Source organism: Diadema antillarum, unplaced genomic scaffold (assembly GCF_040938485.1).
Source record: "Diadema antillarum isolate AM-2024a unplaced genomic scaffold, OU_Dant_1.0 seq00000182_RagTag, whole genome shotgun sequence".
Classification (NCBI taxonomy): Eukaryota; Metazoa; Echinodermata; class Echinoidea; order Diadematoida; family Diadematidae; genus Diadema; species Diadema antillarum.
The window spans coordinates 596,941-613,034 of record NW_027271249.1 but is presented as its reverse complement, the minus strand read 5'-3'; the positions used below and the strand labels follow the sequence as shown (position 1 = coordinate 613,034).

The following is a 16,094-nucleotide window of genomic DNA, read 5'->3' as shown; positions in this document are numbered from 1 at the left end:
CATTAACACATTCTGTCCATAATTAATGCCAACTTTCAAAGCAGTAACACTATCCTTTCAAAAGTTATTAGATTTGAAAGTGAAGAGTGTGGACAAGGTTTTTCAGAAATGAAAAAGGGACTCTAAAGACACACCTAATCACACTATTCTACCAAAAATGTTCGAGATAAACTGCTAAAAAACACACTTTCCTGCCCGTTTTACGACCCCAAATTTTAGCATAATGTAAAAGAAGACTTGCTCTTTCAGAAAATATGAACAAGTAAAGATCGGCTAGGTTGACCCATTTTACTTATTTTCAGTCCTCGCGCAAAATCAGTGTGTGCGACTTTTTGTTCGTTTTGTCATGCACGGTCACATTTGATATCATTTTCTTTTTCAACAGAACAGAAATTAGTGAGGTATGCAAATGAGATGCAGATAGGCCCTACAGTGAAATCAATTAATGATTATTCTTCTTTCAATATGCAATGACAACAAAAGGATTATCCAACAGGTAGCCATGTTGAAGATTATGGACCATAAAAAGTATACCAGAGAAAAACCCTAAACACAAACCTGCAGTCGTGTAGGCAGACCTGTTTATTTGACCATTTTCACTGACAGGTCTCATCCATTTCAGTGAGACACTCAATGGTCCTTCATGATATTGCTCAAACTTGGAAAAAGTGCAATTTGTCATTGCTGTCTTTAAAGTTAATGTGCTCAGTCATGCATGACATTTGTGAACTCAATTACATATCAGTGGAAAGAGGAAGAGTTCCCCTTTCCTCACAACCAACATTGTGTTCTCCATAGTTGACAATTATGAAATGGTAGCCCTCTAGGTTTGGATTTCCTTAAGTTTTTTATTTATTTTTTTTTTCAATGTGCACTGTATAGTCTTCTTTATCCAGGGTACGTAGCCTCTATAGTGATGACACTGTTCTGCCAGAGAGCCCCGTCATTATTATTACCTTTGTGTTACCAGCTACCCTGTAAGACACCAGGGCTGAGAGGGACATGGTTTGTTTGAAAAAAAAAAAAAAAAATCTTGTCCTGTCAAAGAGCAATGTCAACACAAAAGAAGCTGCCCTGGTTAAAAATGAGTGCCGTGCTTTTATTATCATGATCACTATTCCCACCCACAGAGAGGCTTTGTGACGGGCAGTGCTGATAAGACGCTGAAGTTTTGGGAGTTTGAATTGGTTAGCTTGGAGAATGAGGATGGGCAGACGAGGTGAGTATTGGTAGATTGGCTTCACTTATTAACATTTAGTGCAGATGAGCAAAATGTTTAGATTTTTAGAGATGTAAACATCAAGAAAATCCAAGTTTGCACTGAAGCCTAGTAGGCATTTTATGGTAAACCTCTCTCACAAAAAAAAAAAAAAAAATGTTCATTGTGAGTATTGAAGATTACTGACATTTTGCAATTGTAACTGATTTTAATTGCTGTTGATGATTTTACCAAAGTGTTTGAATGTTGTGTCATAATGTTTTATAGACAGATTTCTACAACTTAAATAATACCATTTGTCATTATAAAGAGATACAGGAGATGCAACTCTCTATATTAGATATTTCTTTTACAGTGGACTCCCGTTATAACGAAGTCCACGGGACCGGCAGTTTTCTTTCGCTATATCAAAATTTCGTTATAACCGAACAAATCACTAATAGAAATCATAGAGCCGATAATGCTACGGCCTGAATTTTTATTTCGTTGTCACCGGAATTTCGTTATAACCGTGTTTGTTTTAACGGGAGTTCACTGTAGTAGCTCTATGAATACTAGACACACAATTTGCAAAGGTCAGCATGATGAGAGTAGGCGTAGTGGCTTATCAAGAATGAATGCTTTTCTCTCTTCCATTCCACATCATTGGATAAAAGTAAGGCGCACCCATTTATTTTTTGTACACAGTCGCCAGCTTAGCTTCGTTCACACGAGAACACTCAAGATGTCGGATGATGTCCTCTGCGTGAAGTACTCCCCGGACCATCGGCTGATTGCTGCCTCTCTCCTGGACAGCACCGTCAAGGTTTTCTTCGCTGACACCCTGAAAGTGAGAAGTGACTCTTTACCTTGATTCAACGCAATGAACAGTGCTAAACAGAAACTGTGGCCCTGTGCATTTTGCAAAATTATTGTTGAGGATAATGCAGTTACATTTTAGTAGGTGATGATATATTTTTGTGCTCAATTTCTGACCCCATATGTGAAGCTTTATCCATTGAAAATTGACAGAGAAATTCTTGTGTGCTTATAGTGGTTGGTACATTGCAGCTGGATGCAAGCTGAAATTATGCCGGATGAAAAATTGACTTTGAACAAATTGTTTTGCCAAACTTGAGAGCAGCATTGATTTGGTTGTATTTGCTTGTGAGGAAAAAAACACCCAAAAACAAAACAAAAAGGAAGAAAAAAAAAGAAACCTCACACCTGCATTGCTTGGAAATGAAGCAAATCCTTCCGATAGTGTCAATTTTATGATTGTTACTCTTGCCTTCCCTTCCAACCTGCAGTTCTTCCTTTCTCTGTATGGCCACAAGCTACCAGTGCTGACCATGGACATCTCATCAGTAAGTTTATGATTATATTATTTCTTTCTTTTTGTAAGGGAAGTGATTTTGTTTTTACAGAGCAATATCGCACCATGTTTTAAAGTGACTCTGTTGAATAAAGTTCAAGTCAGTTGAATAGGATAGTTTAGAGATTTATCAAGATTAGACCTAGTGGAAGAACGTCTATTTTTTCTTTTCAGAATTAGGATAGCAGGTGCATCCAGCAAGTGCACACATTGACATCACAAGTTTCACATTCAATTATACATGAGTCTTCACTGAATTTCTGTGGTGACATGAAATCAATGGGAATAAGATGTACATTGTATTCTTTTCGTAAATTTATTGAAGTCTTTCAAATAACCGAGAGACGATAACTTCGAGAGAGAAAGAGGTAGTACTTGTTATTTCATCAACCAAAAATCTAATTTGTATTTTAGAAGTTTTGTGCACTAACCAGGTGGGAATTGTAAAGCTATGTTATCACTGTCTCTTCTGATAGTAAAAAAAAAAAGAATATAATCATTCTGAACAACATGTAACTTAGGTGAATAGAGAAATCATTCTGAACAACATGTTACTGGGAGAAACCAAACTTGCATTCAGTCATTTTGATAACAATCCTATGGTAATGATAAAAAAAAAAATGCCTTATTCAAAGCAAGTGAAACTTTAGTCTTATTTTAAGTAAGTTCAATATGAAGCCAGCTGCCGTGTACAGTACAAACAAATGTAATATTGTAGAGCACTGATAGAAGAGAGCTGGTACAGTGTACTTCAACCCTTTGAGATTAGCCGATTCTGTTGGAATACACACATTCTAGAGAGACCCCAGCTACATAGGGTACATGTATATGAAACTGGTCATTAATGGGTAATGCCGTGTTATATGAAATAAAAAAAAGATTATCAAAGAAGATGAAGGGAAAAAGGTGTGCTGTAACATATTTTAATCCAATGTTGCCTTTTTTTTGTGTGTTCCTTTTTTCTTAGATTGCAACTGCTGAGCTACAATTGTAACAAACATGCAACAGCTGACAGGTTCAAATCCCACTGGTTTCGTGTCTTTGACATGCTTATTAAAATTATACGTCAGCAGTTGCAATCAAGAAAGAAAGGAAAGAGCAGGGTGTTTAACCCGGTGAAGTGGTCCCATCTCACATCCAACTGGACCTCATGGAAGACCAGCTTAATGTAGCTGAATATGGGCTATCCAGCCATCTTCACAGATGGAAAATGAACAATAACAACAACAACAACAAAATACAGATTTCACCTCTCACTTACAAGCTGTAATAGCCCTGTTTTATATTTTCTTGTGGCGAATGAGCATTCTGTAGTAAACTTGGTCGCACAGTGCAATTGTGTATGTTTTCAGCAAACAAGATGTAATGGTTACTATATTGAGTGTTTATAACCATACGTACTACACAGGATAGCACCCTCATTGTAACGGGATCGGCCGACAAGAACGTCAAGATCTGGGGCCTGGACTTTGGCGACTGCCACAAGTCAATGTTTGCCCACGAGGACAGCGTGATGTGCGTCCAGTTCCTGCCGGACACTCACCTCTTCTTCACGGGAGGGAAGGACAACAGACTCAAGCAGTGGGATGCTGACCACTTCCAGCAGATCACAACACTCGAGGTATGGTATCTCTAAAGGGCGAATTTTCCTTGATAATAGTGAGCTTTCCAGTCCATGCAACTTAGATTTTACTTTTTGCTTTTTGTGTTTTTTGAAGATCCTGTTTACCTTTGGGACCAGTGATTTTTAAGATATGACATTTAATGCATATCACACAAAACATCCTGTCATGTAATATTTTCACGATAAAGCCTAAAATGTAAGGGATATCTGTATTTTTCTCAATAGTCCCGAAACATTTTTATTATAACTTTTGTTTACCAACAATACTTAACATCGATATCATGTTTACCAACAATACTTAACATCGATTTCACCTATTCAAATTTTTACAGTGGTTTTTTTCCATCCCTAACTCACATTTTAGAACTATTTTAAAGCACTAATGCTGGGTTTTTGTTTCATCTGCAAATGGTAAATTATGCCTTTTCATAATGAACGTAACCAGTTCAACTAGTCTTCCCCAAATTGCAAGGCATGCAGTGAAATTTGATGGTCCTCAATTTCTAGATATCACAGTGTACTGCAGGTCGAGCATATACAGTGTTACTATTAAAGGGACGCAGTCCTCACGAAATTTAAAAAAATATGTTGTTGTTGGTACCTCCAATAAACTACTTTCATCAAAAACAAACTTTCAAATCACCAAGTAAGCTCGTACAAATTTAGGTTAAAAAAGTGTGACTCTGCAAATGAGCAAGTCTTGGCGGAGAGTCATACGTCATCGATGCACAACTCTTTCCAGCGGTGTTCTGCTCGTCATCCCTAGTTATTTATAAATACATGTTTACTATTTATTTTTATATTAATTGTATATATAAATAAGCTTGAAATATTTTGTTTGAAATAATAAAACCACATATTGTCACATTTTATGAAAAAATCAGATATGATCATTTTGAACACTTAAATTGGTTTTCTGAGGCATGGCTGTCAACTTGAGAGTAGGGCATCAATGACGTTGCACCTTTTGGCAGGCTCTTCTACACGATCGCTTGCAGGAATTATTTTTTAAAAATCGCGTACGGAGACAATTTTTGATGTCCACGCGTATAAATTGGTGAAAGGTTATATTTTTTACTCTTCTTAATTATCAGTGCAGCGAAAATCTCAGGACTGCTTCCCTTTAACCAGTCACAGGTTGATAAGAAATCTTAGTTGACTCTTTGCAGTTTTTGTTCTGACTAGCATCTCAGTGATGTACTTCTAAATGTGAAAATTGTTCTTTACCGTGTTGATTTAGGGCCATCATGGTGAGGTGTGGTGTATGGCAATAAGTCCTGATGGTGATTTTGTGGTAAGTACATCATTCTATTTGAAAATTCAGACTATTTTTATTCATACGTCTCAATTCAAGTATATCTGTTGCATCTGTTAATACTTTGCTCTTTTTCGCTTAGATGGTCTTGGAAGGTACTATAATTGACATTTTATGCTTGGTATTTCATTGTAATTCCACATTATCACAATAACTGACAGTTGTACATGTACTAGGTTTTCTTTTTGTATGCATAGTAATCCTTATAACCAAGTACCATCTTGACTACCAGTGAATAGCTGTGCACCATGCACGAAATTCCTTCTTTGCCTCGAAAATGCAATATAAATAATTATACATATGTGGAGAGGAAAGAAAAATATAGTAATTGTACCACCACAAGGATATACCCCAACACACTGTGATTGTAATTAGATACTACCCTCTGGTGATGAGCATTTTGGTTCTTGCATGCAAAACTATGTTGGAGTGATGAATGCCAAATTGAGCCTGCCAGTAAGGAATGTCAAGTGTGGGCTAGTGCGGCATGAAAGGAGTTAATCCACCGTTTTCTCTCCCTCTTGGACAGGTGAGCGGGTCACATGACAAGTCGTTGAGACTATGGGAGAAGACGGAGGAGCCGTTGGTCCTGGAGGAGGAGCAGGAGATGGAGCGGGAGAAGAGATTCGAGGAGAGTGTGGAGCAGGAGGAGCAGCCGGTAAGACAAACATTAATCTGAAATAACCTGTTTAGGATGAGTCGATTATGAATTGCATTTCAAAAGACACCTTCCCAAGTATACTCGGAACTAGTCTTCATTGGGTTAATGATGATTATTTACACATATGTGGTAATAGTTATTGTAAGGATAGTGACAATGGTTATGCCATTACTACTATCAATGATAGTGATGGTGGAAATGGTGATAAACTTATTCATACTAACCAAAAATTTTATATTTGCCAATTTTGCAAGATAGTTAGATTGTTCCACTTGTTGCATACCTTTTCTCTCACCTTTACTTGTAACTGCACTAGAGTTCAGTCTCTTGTTCCTTTATTTCAGTGCACTCTCGCTATAACGAACACGGTAATGACAAAATTCCGGTTACAACGAAGTGAAAATTCAGGCTGCAGCAATATCAAGGCTATGTTTTTTATTGTTTATTTGTTTGCTTATAGCGAAATTTTGATATTACGAAAGAAAAATGCCAATCCCAAGGACTTCGTTAAAGCGGGAGTGTGATGCATCTGTAACCATCAAATCACACTGTTTCTCCAGCGAGTATTCAAATTGATGAGCCCCTCCCCTCTTTGTCTTTTCATTGTATTTCCATGTGCAGTTGTGCATGAAACATTAAGAATGGTGAAGTACAACTGTACTCTCTCTAAAAAGCATCCACTGAAGTATGTGCTGTACAGTGGACTCCCGTTATAACAAAGTCCTCATAACTGGCAGTTTTCTTTCGTTATATCAAAATTTTGTTATACTAGTATACAGAAGAAATAAACAATAAAAAACATAGAGAGGATAATGTTGCGGCCTAAATTCTAATTTCGTTGTAACCGTGTTCGGTATAACTGGAGTGCACTGTATCAAAGAATATTTTACATGCTTTGTAAATAGACTATTGCCCAAATATATTTATGATATCTTTGGCTACATATCTTTTATACCAGATTGCAGGCGAGGCCACGGGAGGTGAAGTGTCTATGCCAGAGAAGAGAACTGTGGAGACTCTGAGGGGAGCAGAGAGGTTAATGGAGGCCCTCAATCTCTACCAGGAGGAGACTGCCAAGATGGATGACCACGCCCAAAGGTGTAAGGCCTCAAACAAACAGGTGAGCGTAGTTACCATGGTAACCCCTCTGCCTCCCTTTCTGTTTCTCACTGTGACTCTGTCTTTCTCTCTTCCTGTCTTTCCTTCTTCATATGTGAGTTCTATGCATCAATTGTATTTTTCTTTCTCCTTTTTTTTTTTAACTAGCTTGAGACGTAATCCTTCTTTTTTTTTTTCAAATGATAGAATTTATTGATTTCTCGAAGCAACATAATTTTACAGAGGATAAATGAATTACAAAGTTATTACTTCAACACAAAAACATTTCTTTGATACAAACAATTTAAACACTTATCTGTGTTTTTTATGCTTTTTTTCAAATATTTAAATAACTTCTTACTAACAAACATACTATAAAGGGTCGTACATCCGAGAATACCCACTAATGCAAAACATAACTGTATATACCCAACCAAAAAATGGTTTGGCAGAGACCTCCAAAAGCATCTGATTGGACAGCCCCCCCCCCCCCCCCCCCACGTAATGCGGAGAAAAGTATTATTCATTATCATAATTATTCAATTCCATTTCGACAATAGGATAAAATAACTCTTGACAGTCCGAAAGCCCGCTCAGGCCCGCCCGACATGGCGACGACGAGTGCACATTGAATAACTTCCATAGGACCATTGCAATTGACTACACACAGCCCCGCCGCCGTACACAAGTGTAACACTTGTGCACAGCGACAGGGCCGCGCACAGCCACATTGCAATGCACAGCTAATAAAAGGAAATTCGTAAATACTAATAGGCCCCATGGACAGAAAATCTAGAAATTAGCAAACCACATTCACCCGCCGTCCCCACGCTCAGGCAGGCCTCCAGCGGACTTCCAGCAAGCCATTGGAACGCCAAGGATGCACCCTGCCCGAAAGTATGTACAGTGTATACATTTACATTACACACGCCACACCCAGGTAGGCTCCGAGAAAGCCACCAGGTTGCCACGAACATACCCTGCCCGAAAGCATGCATAAATTAACTTACATCATAACAACGTTAGAAGAAACTCGCGGGTACATAGACCTTTAAACTATATTCATGCATACCTCCCCAGCAAAGGTTGCTCCAGGCAACCCGTAAACACGTCAATATCCACCTGACGTTGCAACAACTAAATGTGTGCAAGGTGGATTCCAAGTATGGAATTATTTTCTACAAACAAAATCGAATGTTACCAGTTTCCAAGAGAAAATACCACCATATATTTGACTACGAACCAAATGAAAGTGTTGCATCAGCCCCATCCTTGGATCATCAAGAAACATGAAATACACTATATTAACAAAACAACATCAGACAGTTCAAATAAGTTGAACATGTCTCCATTTATCTAAAATCACAGTGATTTTACCTTGTTTTAGATATGTAATTTCTTCAATTTCATAATAATGTTTCAAAGCTTTTTGAAATAACGCCAAAGATAATGTACCATTCTTACATCTTGTGGCAAATATGTAATATTTGGCATATAAAAAAACAGAATTCAATGTAGTGAAAGGACCATTTGAGATACCAAATATGAAATCGTTAAATGTGAGAATAACTTCGTCTTTCAAAACTTGTCTTTGGAACTCTCTCAAAAAACGTTGAGTATAAGGGCACTCCCAGAACAAATGTGTAATTGTCTCGGTTGTATCTAAACAAAAGGTACATAAATCAGAATCTGACAAACCAATTTGTTTTAGCAGTTTATTCACCCCGAGGATGTTGTGTAGAATCTTGAACTGAAAATAACGTAATTTTGTCGACAATGAACTTTTAAAAGGAATGAGATAGATTTTTTTCCAGTCAGTGACTGGTTCTATCAAAATTGAATTCCATTTTTCTTGTGATTTTGGAACTTCACGAAATTTATCTACGCATTTTTTATGAATAAATCTACATACTTTAGGAGCTTTCTTAATATCAAGAATCAGTTCTTCTTGATAATTTTTATCTTGAGTTTGAGGTTTTTTAACAACATTTTCCAGTTAAGAGGAATTGCAGATATGATGGAAAAAAATCCAAGAAATTGCATTGAATTTCATATTTATTTCTAAATTGTGAAAATGAAAGAAAATTACCCTGTTCATTCAAAATATGATAAATTCTCGTAATACCTTTATTTATCCAATTATGCTTAATAACAACTTTTCCATTAATTCTAATGCAAGAATTATTCCATATAACCTGATTATGAATATATCTGTCAGGAGGGTTCTGAGAAAAAAATGAATTACTCCAGCAGACAAGAATTTCTTGTATGAGACGTAATCTAATGTACAAAATGTAGGATTCAGCTGTGTATGAATAGGTGAGAAAATCAAGACCTATGCTTGCAAATTAAACCAGTGTTCATTCATGTCTCACAAAAAAACAAAACAAAGCAAAACTGATGTAATTGTAATCTGTCATTACTCGAAGAATAAATGTGACCCTCAGTTTTTATAAGTAAGATTAGGTTTCTTTATTTTGAGGTTGCCTTGTTTCGTATTTTTTTCAGGGCTTGATACATGTAGCTCCATGACTTGTAATTTCTTTGCTCCTGGAAGATGTGGTTTCTTCCTATTATTATCGGCATGTTGTATTCTCTGTTGATTTGCAGCTTCCATTACCAGACAAGCATCCCATTCTGCAGGCATATGGCAACCTCACGGTAAGTGCATATAATACAGAACAGTCCTAACCTCTAAGACCTTGAGCATGTGTTCAATTGGGTAGCAACCAAGAGTTGCTAGACATGAATTCACATCAAACCAGCAGAGCTGGCATTTCTAGGGGAGGTTTCCTAAAAATGTGAAGGTCTGTCTTTCTATGTCCTGACACGAGAATGTACATACCTTTACAACCCAACAGTAGCCCCTCTGTGACTGGTAGCTTTCTCATTGTACTAGCACGGGCAAGACTTTATTTCTTGCAAAAATGTATGACAGCTTCACATAGCAATTGTATTGACACAGTTCTAGGTTCTCTGTGCTGCCCAGAGGCCTGTTGGATGAAATGTTTAACCCCAGAAAAACTCTGGTAAGAACTGATAACTTGGATTAGTATGATTCTGCCATTGACTATACACAGGAAAAATTCTGTTAGAAATCAACCTGTTTTTGTTTTTTGTCCCCGCCGAACGAGTTCGAGCAGGGGACTATGAAACGGGCTCCGTACGTGTGTGTGTCCGTGTGTCCGTCCGTCCGTCCGTGTGTCCGTGTGTGCGTCCGTGTGTGCGTCCGTGTGTGATCAAAATCTTCAATTTGCTACTTCTCTGTCATTTATGAGCCAATTTTGATTCTCTTTGCTTTATATGATAGCACTACATGGGAGCTTTGAAACTTCTACACAAAATTTCAGTCGTGACCTTTGACCTTGACCTTTGACCTATATTGTACATTTTGCTACAAAATGCTACTCCTTCGCCATTTCTAACCCGATTTCGATTCCGTTTGCTTTATGTGATGGCACTAGGTGAGGGCTTCAAAACTTCTACACAGAATTTTGACCTTTGACTTCTTTGACCTTTGACCTTGATTTTTGACCTGTATTGTACATTTTGCTACAAAATGCTACTCCTTCGCCATTTCTAACCGGATTTCGATTCCGTTTGCTTTATGTGATGGCACTAGGTGAGGGCTTCAAAACTTCTACACAGAATTTTGACCTTTGACTTCTTTGACCTTTGACCTTGATTTTTTGACCTATATTGTACATTTTGCTACAAAATGCTACTCCTTCGCCATTTCTAACCCGATTTCGATTCCGTTTGCTTTATGTGATGGCACTAGATGAGGGCTTCAACACTTCTACACAGAATTTTGACCTTTGACTTCTTTGACCTTTGACCTTGATTTTTTTACCTGTATTGTACATTTTGCTACAAAATGCTACTCCTTCGCCATTTCTAACCCGATTTCGATTCCGTTTGCTTTATGTGATGGCACTAGGTGAGGGCTTCAAAACTTCTACACAGAATTTTGACCTTTGACTTCTTTGACCTTTGACCTTGATTTTTTACCTATATTGTACATTGGCTACAAAATGCTACTCCTTCGCCATTTCTAGCCGGATTTCGATTCCGTTTGCTTTATGTGATGGCACTAGGTGAGGGCTTCAAAACTTCTACACAGAATGTTGACCTTTGACTTCTTTGACCTTTGACCTTGATCTTTTGACCTATATAGTACATTTTTATACTAAATGCTACTTCCGGCGGGGACATATTTTACGCACCGCGTAATTTCTACTTTTCCTTGTTGTTTTTTTTTTTTTTAGGTAAAAAGTTTAACGCAACAGGCCCCAAGACTACCATTGTCATTCGTTAAATTCTTTATTGGTCTTTAATTACCAGTGCTTTATCATTTTGTTTTCTCACCAGCCACTGAAATACGTGGGAGAAGTCCTTAAGAAGATCAAGTCAAGGTAATACCTCATGGATAATTTATCATCTGTCTATCTATCCACCTATCTATCCACTATTTAGCTATCTATATGTCTACATGTTTCTGTCCGTGTATATATCTATGCATCATCTATCCATCCATCTATCTACGTATTCATCTATATTTATCACTTATGTCCATTTAACCATCTATGCATCTGTGTTTCTATCTTTTATATCAGTGTATCTACCTGTCCATTCATGTGTCTTCCTATTCATGTATCCTTTTATGTCTACCTATGCTTTTCTATATAATCCTATCATATCTTTACAGTGAGTTGGAGGAAAGCCTGCTGGTGCTACCCCTGGACTACGCCCTTCGTCTCCTACCCCTCCTGGAGAGGCTGGTGGATGACTCGTGGGAGGTGGAGCTGGCCTGTCGCTGTCTCCTCTTCCTACTCAGGTAAGAAATTCAAGCTCATGCTGTAAAATGTATTATTTACCATTTGCAGATGAAACAAAAACCCAGCTTTGGTGCTTCAAGTAGTTCTAAAATGCGAGTTAGGGATAGAAATTACCAATGTAAAACTGTTTATTAGTATAATCAAAGTTAAGTATTGTTAAATATACAAAATGTGAACAATGATTATGATAAAATTGTTTCTTTAATAAATCGTCTATAGTTTGCAGAGTTTACTGAAAAAAATAGTGACATCTCTTTATATCTTTAGGCTTTATTGCAAATGTTCATATGGTAGGATGTTTTGTGAGACAACTGACCTACACATATGCATCAATGTGATAACTCAAACAATTTTTAAGTCACTGCTCCAAATGGTAAACAGTGCCTTTAAGATGTTGAAGACTAGTCTTGAGTATACTTGGGAGGATGTCCATGAAAGATATGTGTTATAGCAAAATCAGCTTGTCCTTAATGAGTTAAACATAGTCAGTTTATCTTGGGTTCTGGTACAGAAGACGATACTTGCTGCTCAACACAATGTGACAACTTTGATAGCAGTATTGATGAAAGGGCGCACGTACCTGTCGGAGCTAGGCTTGTTTTCATACCTAGCACTGAGAATCAATACTGTGTAGTAGAAATAAGAAATGTCATATTTAGTCTCACTGTGTCTGTCTCATTGTTAGTTGACCAGCTGTGGATGCATAGCAACAATTGTCTAGACCACAAACCCCTTGCCTTTAGGCTCTCTGTTCTGTCCAGTTACTATGTGTTAAAGATTTTTTTTTTGTGCATGGTCATACTGCCAAATACAAGTTAGTTATAATAATAATAATAATTGCATTTATATGGGGCTTCATACTGGCGTTTCTAAGCGCACATTTATGGTGATTATAGTATAGAGCGTGGAAGTAGTAAAATTTTACAGTATATGTTTATATAATTTTTTTTTTTCTCATCAAATGATAATGATTTTTGGAAGAATATTTTCCTCAAATTTGATTTAGCATGCTTGGTATGAGCAGTTTCATAATTTTGTACCAAAATATGATAATCCTACCTTTAAAATATGTTCGTCATTGTGCAAGAAGAGTTTTTTTTTTTTCTTCTTAATTTTTTATCTACAGAGGCTGGAAGCTGTTATTTTAGTTAGTGTTAAGAGAGAAGTAGTGGTACTCATAGTGATGCTAACCTGTGATAATTGTAGAATTGGTGATGACTATGATGATAAGGTCTGCTGTCGTCAGTTTGTAACAATCTACAGAGGCGGAAAGCTTTTATAGTAGTTAGTGGTAAGACGAGAATTAGTGGTACTCATGATGATGCTAACCTGTGATAATTGTGAAAGTGGTGATTATGATGATAAGGTCTGCTGTCGGTAGTTTGTAACAACCTCATTCAATTCAATGACACTATGTCCTTTGTACATCTTCCATTAAGGGTCCACCATGGACAGATAACATCTAGTCAAAGCCTTCTACCCATGATTGACAGATTGAGGTCAACAACTCTTGATAAGGTCAACGAACTTAAGGTAAGGTACAGCCGTAGCTCATCTCCACACTGTTAAGGAGGTCATCTTTTGTTCTTTGTTCATTTCATTACAGATGGTACAGTTCTGTATGCTATATTTCAAGAAAACTTGGTTATGGACAGGAAATGAAATGACCACATGTAATAATGGTGTTTTCACAATATTGCTCTCACTTTTTCTTCCCATTTTGAAGTTTTAGCAGAATGCCAGAGTTCTTTTTTTAGGAGAAAGGGATGATATCTCATGTTATATGTCATATATATGTTTGGGGAAATTTATAGTGTTGTGATTTATGTTTTTGTTTAATTGCTAGTCACGGCTAGTGTTTGACACAGAGCCTTTTTTCACAAACAACATACTTCGCATGCAATCAAACTAAAGCTGGAACAAGACAAGTTCATGTTGAGATGACTCCTTTTAATTTATATGCCATTTTCAATGCTTATCCAGAACAAGTGACTATTTTTGTGTTTTTTTACTGTATGATTATTATTCATTAAAAATGAGGAGATACATTTGTTTAGATTAAATATGCAAAGTTTCAAAATCAGTCTATTATTTTAGAATCTTTTCTTCACCATAAATGTGTTTATGTGTTTGTTTGTTTGTTTAAATTGGCATACTGTAAAAGTGGATATTTTTTGCGCTTGGCCGTTTCAGAAGAGTTTCGCGCGTTTCTAATTCCGCGGAATCGAGACATCACGCACAGGAACAAATGGCAAACAAAAATATTTGCGTGCTTTTATTTTCGCGCTAGTTTCTGGTTGCGCGAAATGCGCGAAAATTTCAACACCGCGAAAATTTCCACTTTTACAGTAGTATGTTTTTGCTCTTTAGAGTATGGCAGCCCAACTGATACTTGTTCTCTTCTTTGTCTTTCGAAATTTTATCGTGAAGGATACCATAGGATTCAACATGGCAGCATTCCAGTTCCTGAAGGCAAAGATGGAAGCAGAGTCTAGGGTGCAGCTCTTCAGCGATGCCTCGGAAGGCCTGAGGCAGCGGAGGAAGAAGCAGAAGAAGCGGCAACAGAGGGCGCTGCTCAAACTCTGACGTCATCTTTCTCCTTTTATTCTTTTTTCTTTTCTTTTTTTAAAGTCTCCCGTTTCAAAATCCATGTGCCACCAACGTCCATACCGCGTGAGGCCTATTTTCCCACTTCAGGGTTGACAACATAGAGGTTACCTTGTTACAGTATGTACATGTACTAAAGGTAGTAAGGTATACCGCAAAGATGTCATCATGACACAACATTCTCATTAATATGCGCATAAGAATGATATCAAAAAAATCATGGTTTTAGTCAAATTATTTTCTGAATAAAGTCAACGGAAGACTTGCGGTGACATCATCATTACTGTATCTATTTTGAATGCAAATAGTTTGATTGTAAAACGGGTTAACCGTCATTTTTAAATTTTGTTCATGTAAGCCAGTCCACCATCAGATGTATCAAAATGAAGCCTTTCCAATGATATCGTACTGTTTACTTTTTTTTCAAGGAATATTCTTGAAGTTATGGTTAAATATATCCCATATTTGCTTGATGTTTTCTTTGTTTTTATGCCTCCGCCACGAAGTGGTGCCGGAGGCATTATGTTTTCGGGTTGTCCGTCCGTCCGTCCTTCCGTCCGTCCGTCCGTCCGTCCTTCTGTCCGTCCGTAATGAATTTTGTGGACAAGGTAACTATCGAAACCTGTTGAGGGATCCTAATGAAACTTGGCATGTATGTGTATTAGGGGAAGAAGTTGTGCCTATCAACTTTTGGGTGCACATGCTCAAGGTCAAAGGTCAAAAGGTCAAGGTCAAATACATAAAATTTCACTATTTCCACCATATCTATTGAATGCCTGAAGATATTTTCTTGAAACTTAGTGTATACATGTATTACCCAATTAAGATTCTCTGGTGAAAGTTTGGGTCATGAGGTCAAAGGTCAAAAGGTCAGGGTCAAATACATAAAATTTCACTATTTCCACCATCTATTGAATGCCTGAAGAGATTTTCTTGAAACTTAGTGTATACATGTATTACCCAATTAAGATTCTCTGGTGAAAGTTTGGGTCATGAGGTCAAAGGTCAAAGGTCAAAAGGTCAGGGTCAAATACATAAAATTTCACTATTTCCACCATATCTATTGAATGCCTGAAGATATTTTCTTGAAACTTAGTGTATACATGTATTACCCAATTAAGATTCTCTGGTGAAAGTTTGGGTCATGAGGTCAAAGGTCAAAAGGTCAAGTAAAAATATTAAAACTTCTTTTTTTTCTTCGTACCTTGGAAAATTGTTCAAGGTATCTTCATGGAACATAGTATATACATGTACTGACTGGAAGTGATTATCTAGAGAATGTAGGGTTCATGGGGTCAAAGGCCAGGGGTCAAAGGTCAAGTGCAAGACTTCAAAATTTTACTATTACCCTCATATTTATGCAATGCCAGCAGGGTTA

At 37.2% G+C, this 16,094-nt stretch overlaps 1 protein-coding gene across 1 annotated transcript in view; it reads left to right on the top strand.

Moving 5' to 3' along the window:
* The window catches only part of LOC139728473 (WD repeat-containing protein 3-like), a 33,957-nt gene extending 19,262 nt beyond the window's left edge, over positions 1 to 14,695 (top strand). Inside the window, exons 13-24 of the mRNA XM_071639412.1 lie at positions 1,131 to 1,219; positions 1,907 to 2,048; positions 2,509 to 2,565; positions 3,982 to 4,194; positions 5,438 to 5,491; positions 6,042 to 6,170; positions 7,132 to 7,293; positions 9,882 to 9,932; positions 11,643 to 11,686; positions 11,980 to 12,108; positions 13,549 to 13,642; positions 14,540 to 14,695. Coding sequence (XP_071495513.1) covers positions 1,131 to 1,219; positions 1,907 to 2,048; positions 2,509 to 2,565; positions 3,982 to 4,194; positions 5,438 to 5,491; positions 6,042 to 6,170; positions 7,132 to 7,293; positions 9,882 to 9,932; positions 11,643 to 11,686; positions 11,980 to 12,108; positions 13,549 to 13,642; positions 14,540 to 14,695 — 1,320 coding nt within the window. The remainder of the gene's footprint in view (positions 1 to 1,130; positions 1,220 to 1,906; positions 2,049 to 2,508; positions 2,566 to 3,981; positions 4,195 to 5,437; positions 5,492 to 6,041; positions 6,171 to 7,131; positions 7,294 to 9,881; positions 9,933 to 11,642; positions 11,687 to 11,979; positions 12,109 to 13,548; positions 13,643 to 14,539) is intronic.
* The last annotated feature ends 1,399 nt before the right edge of the window (positions 14,696 to 16,094 follow it).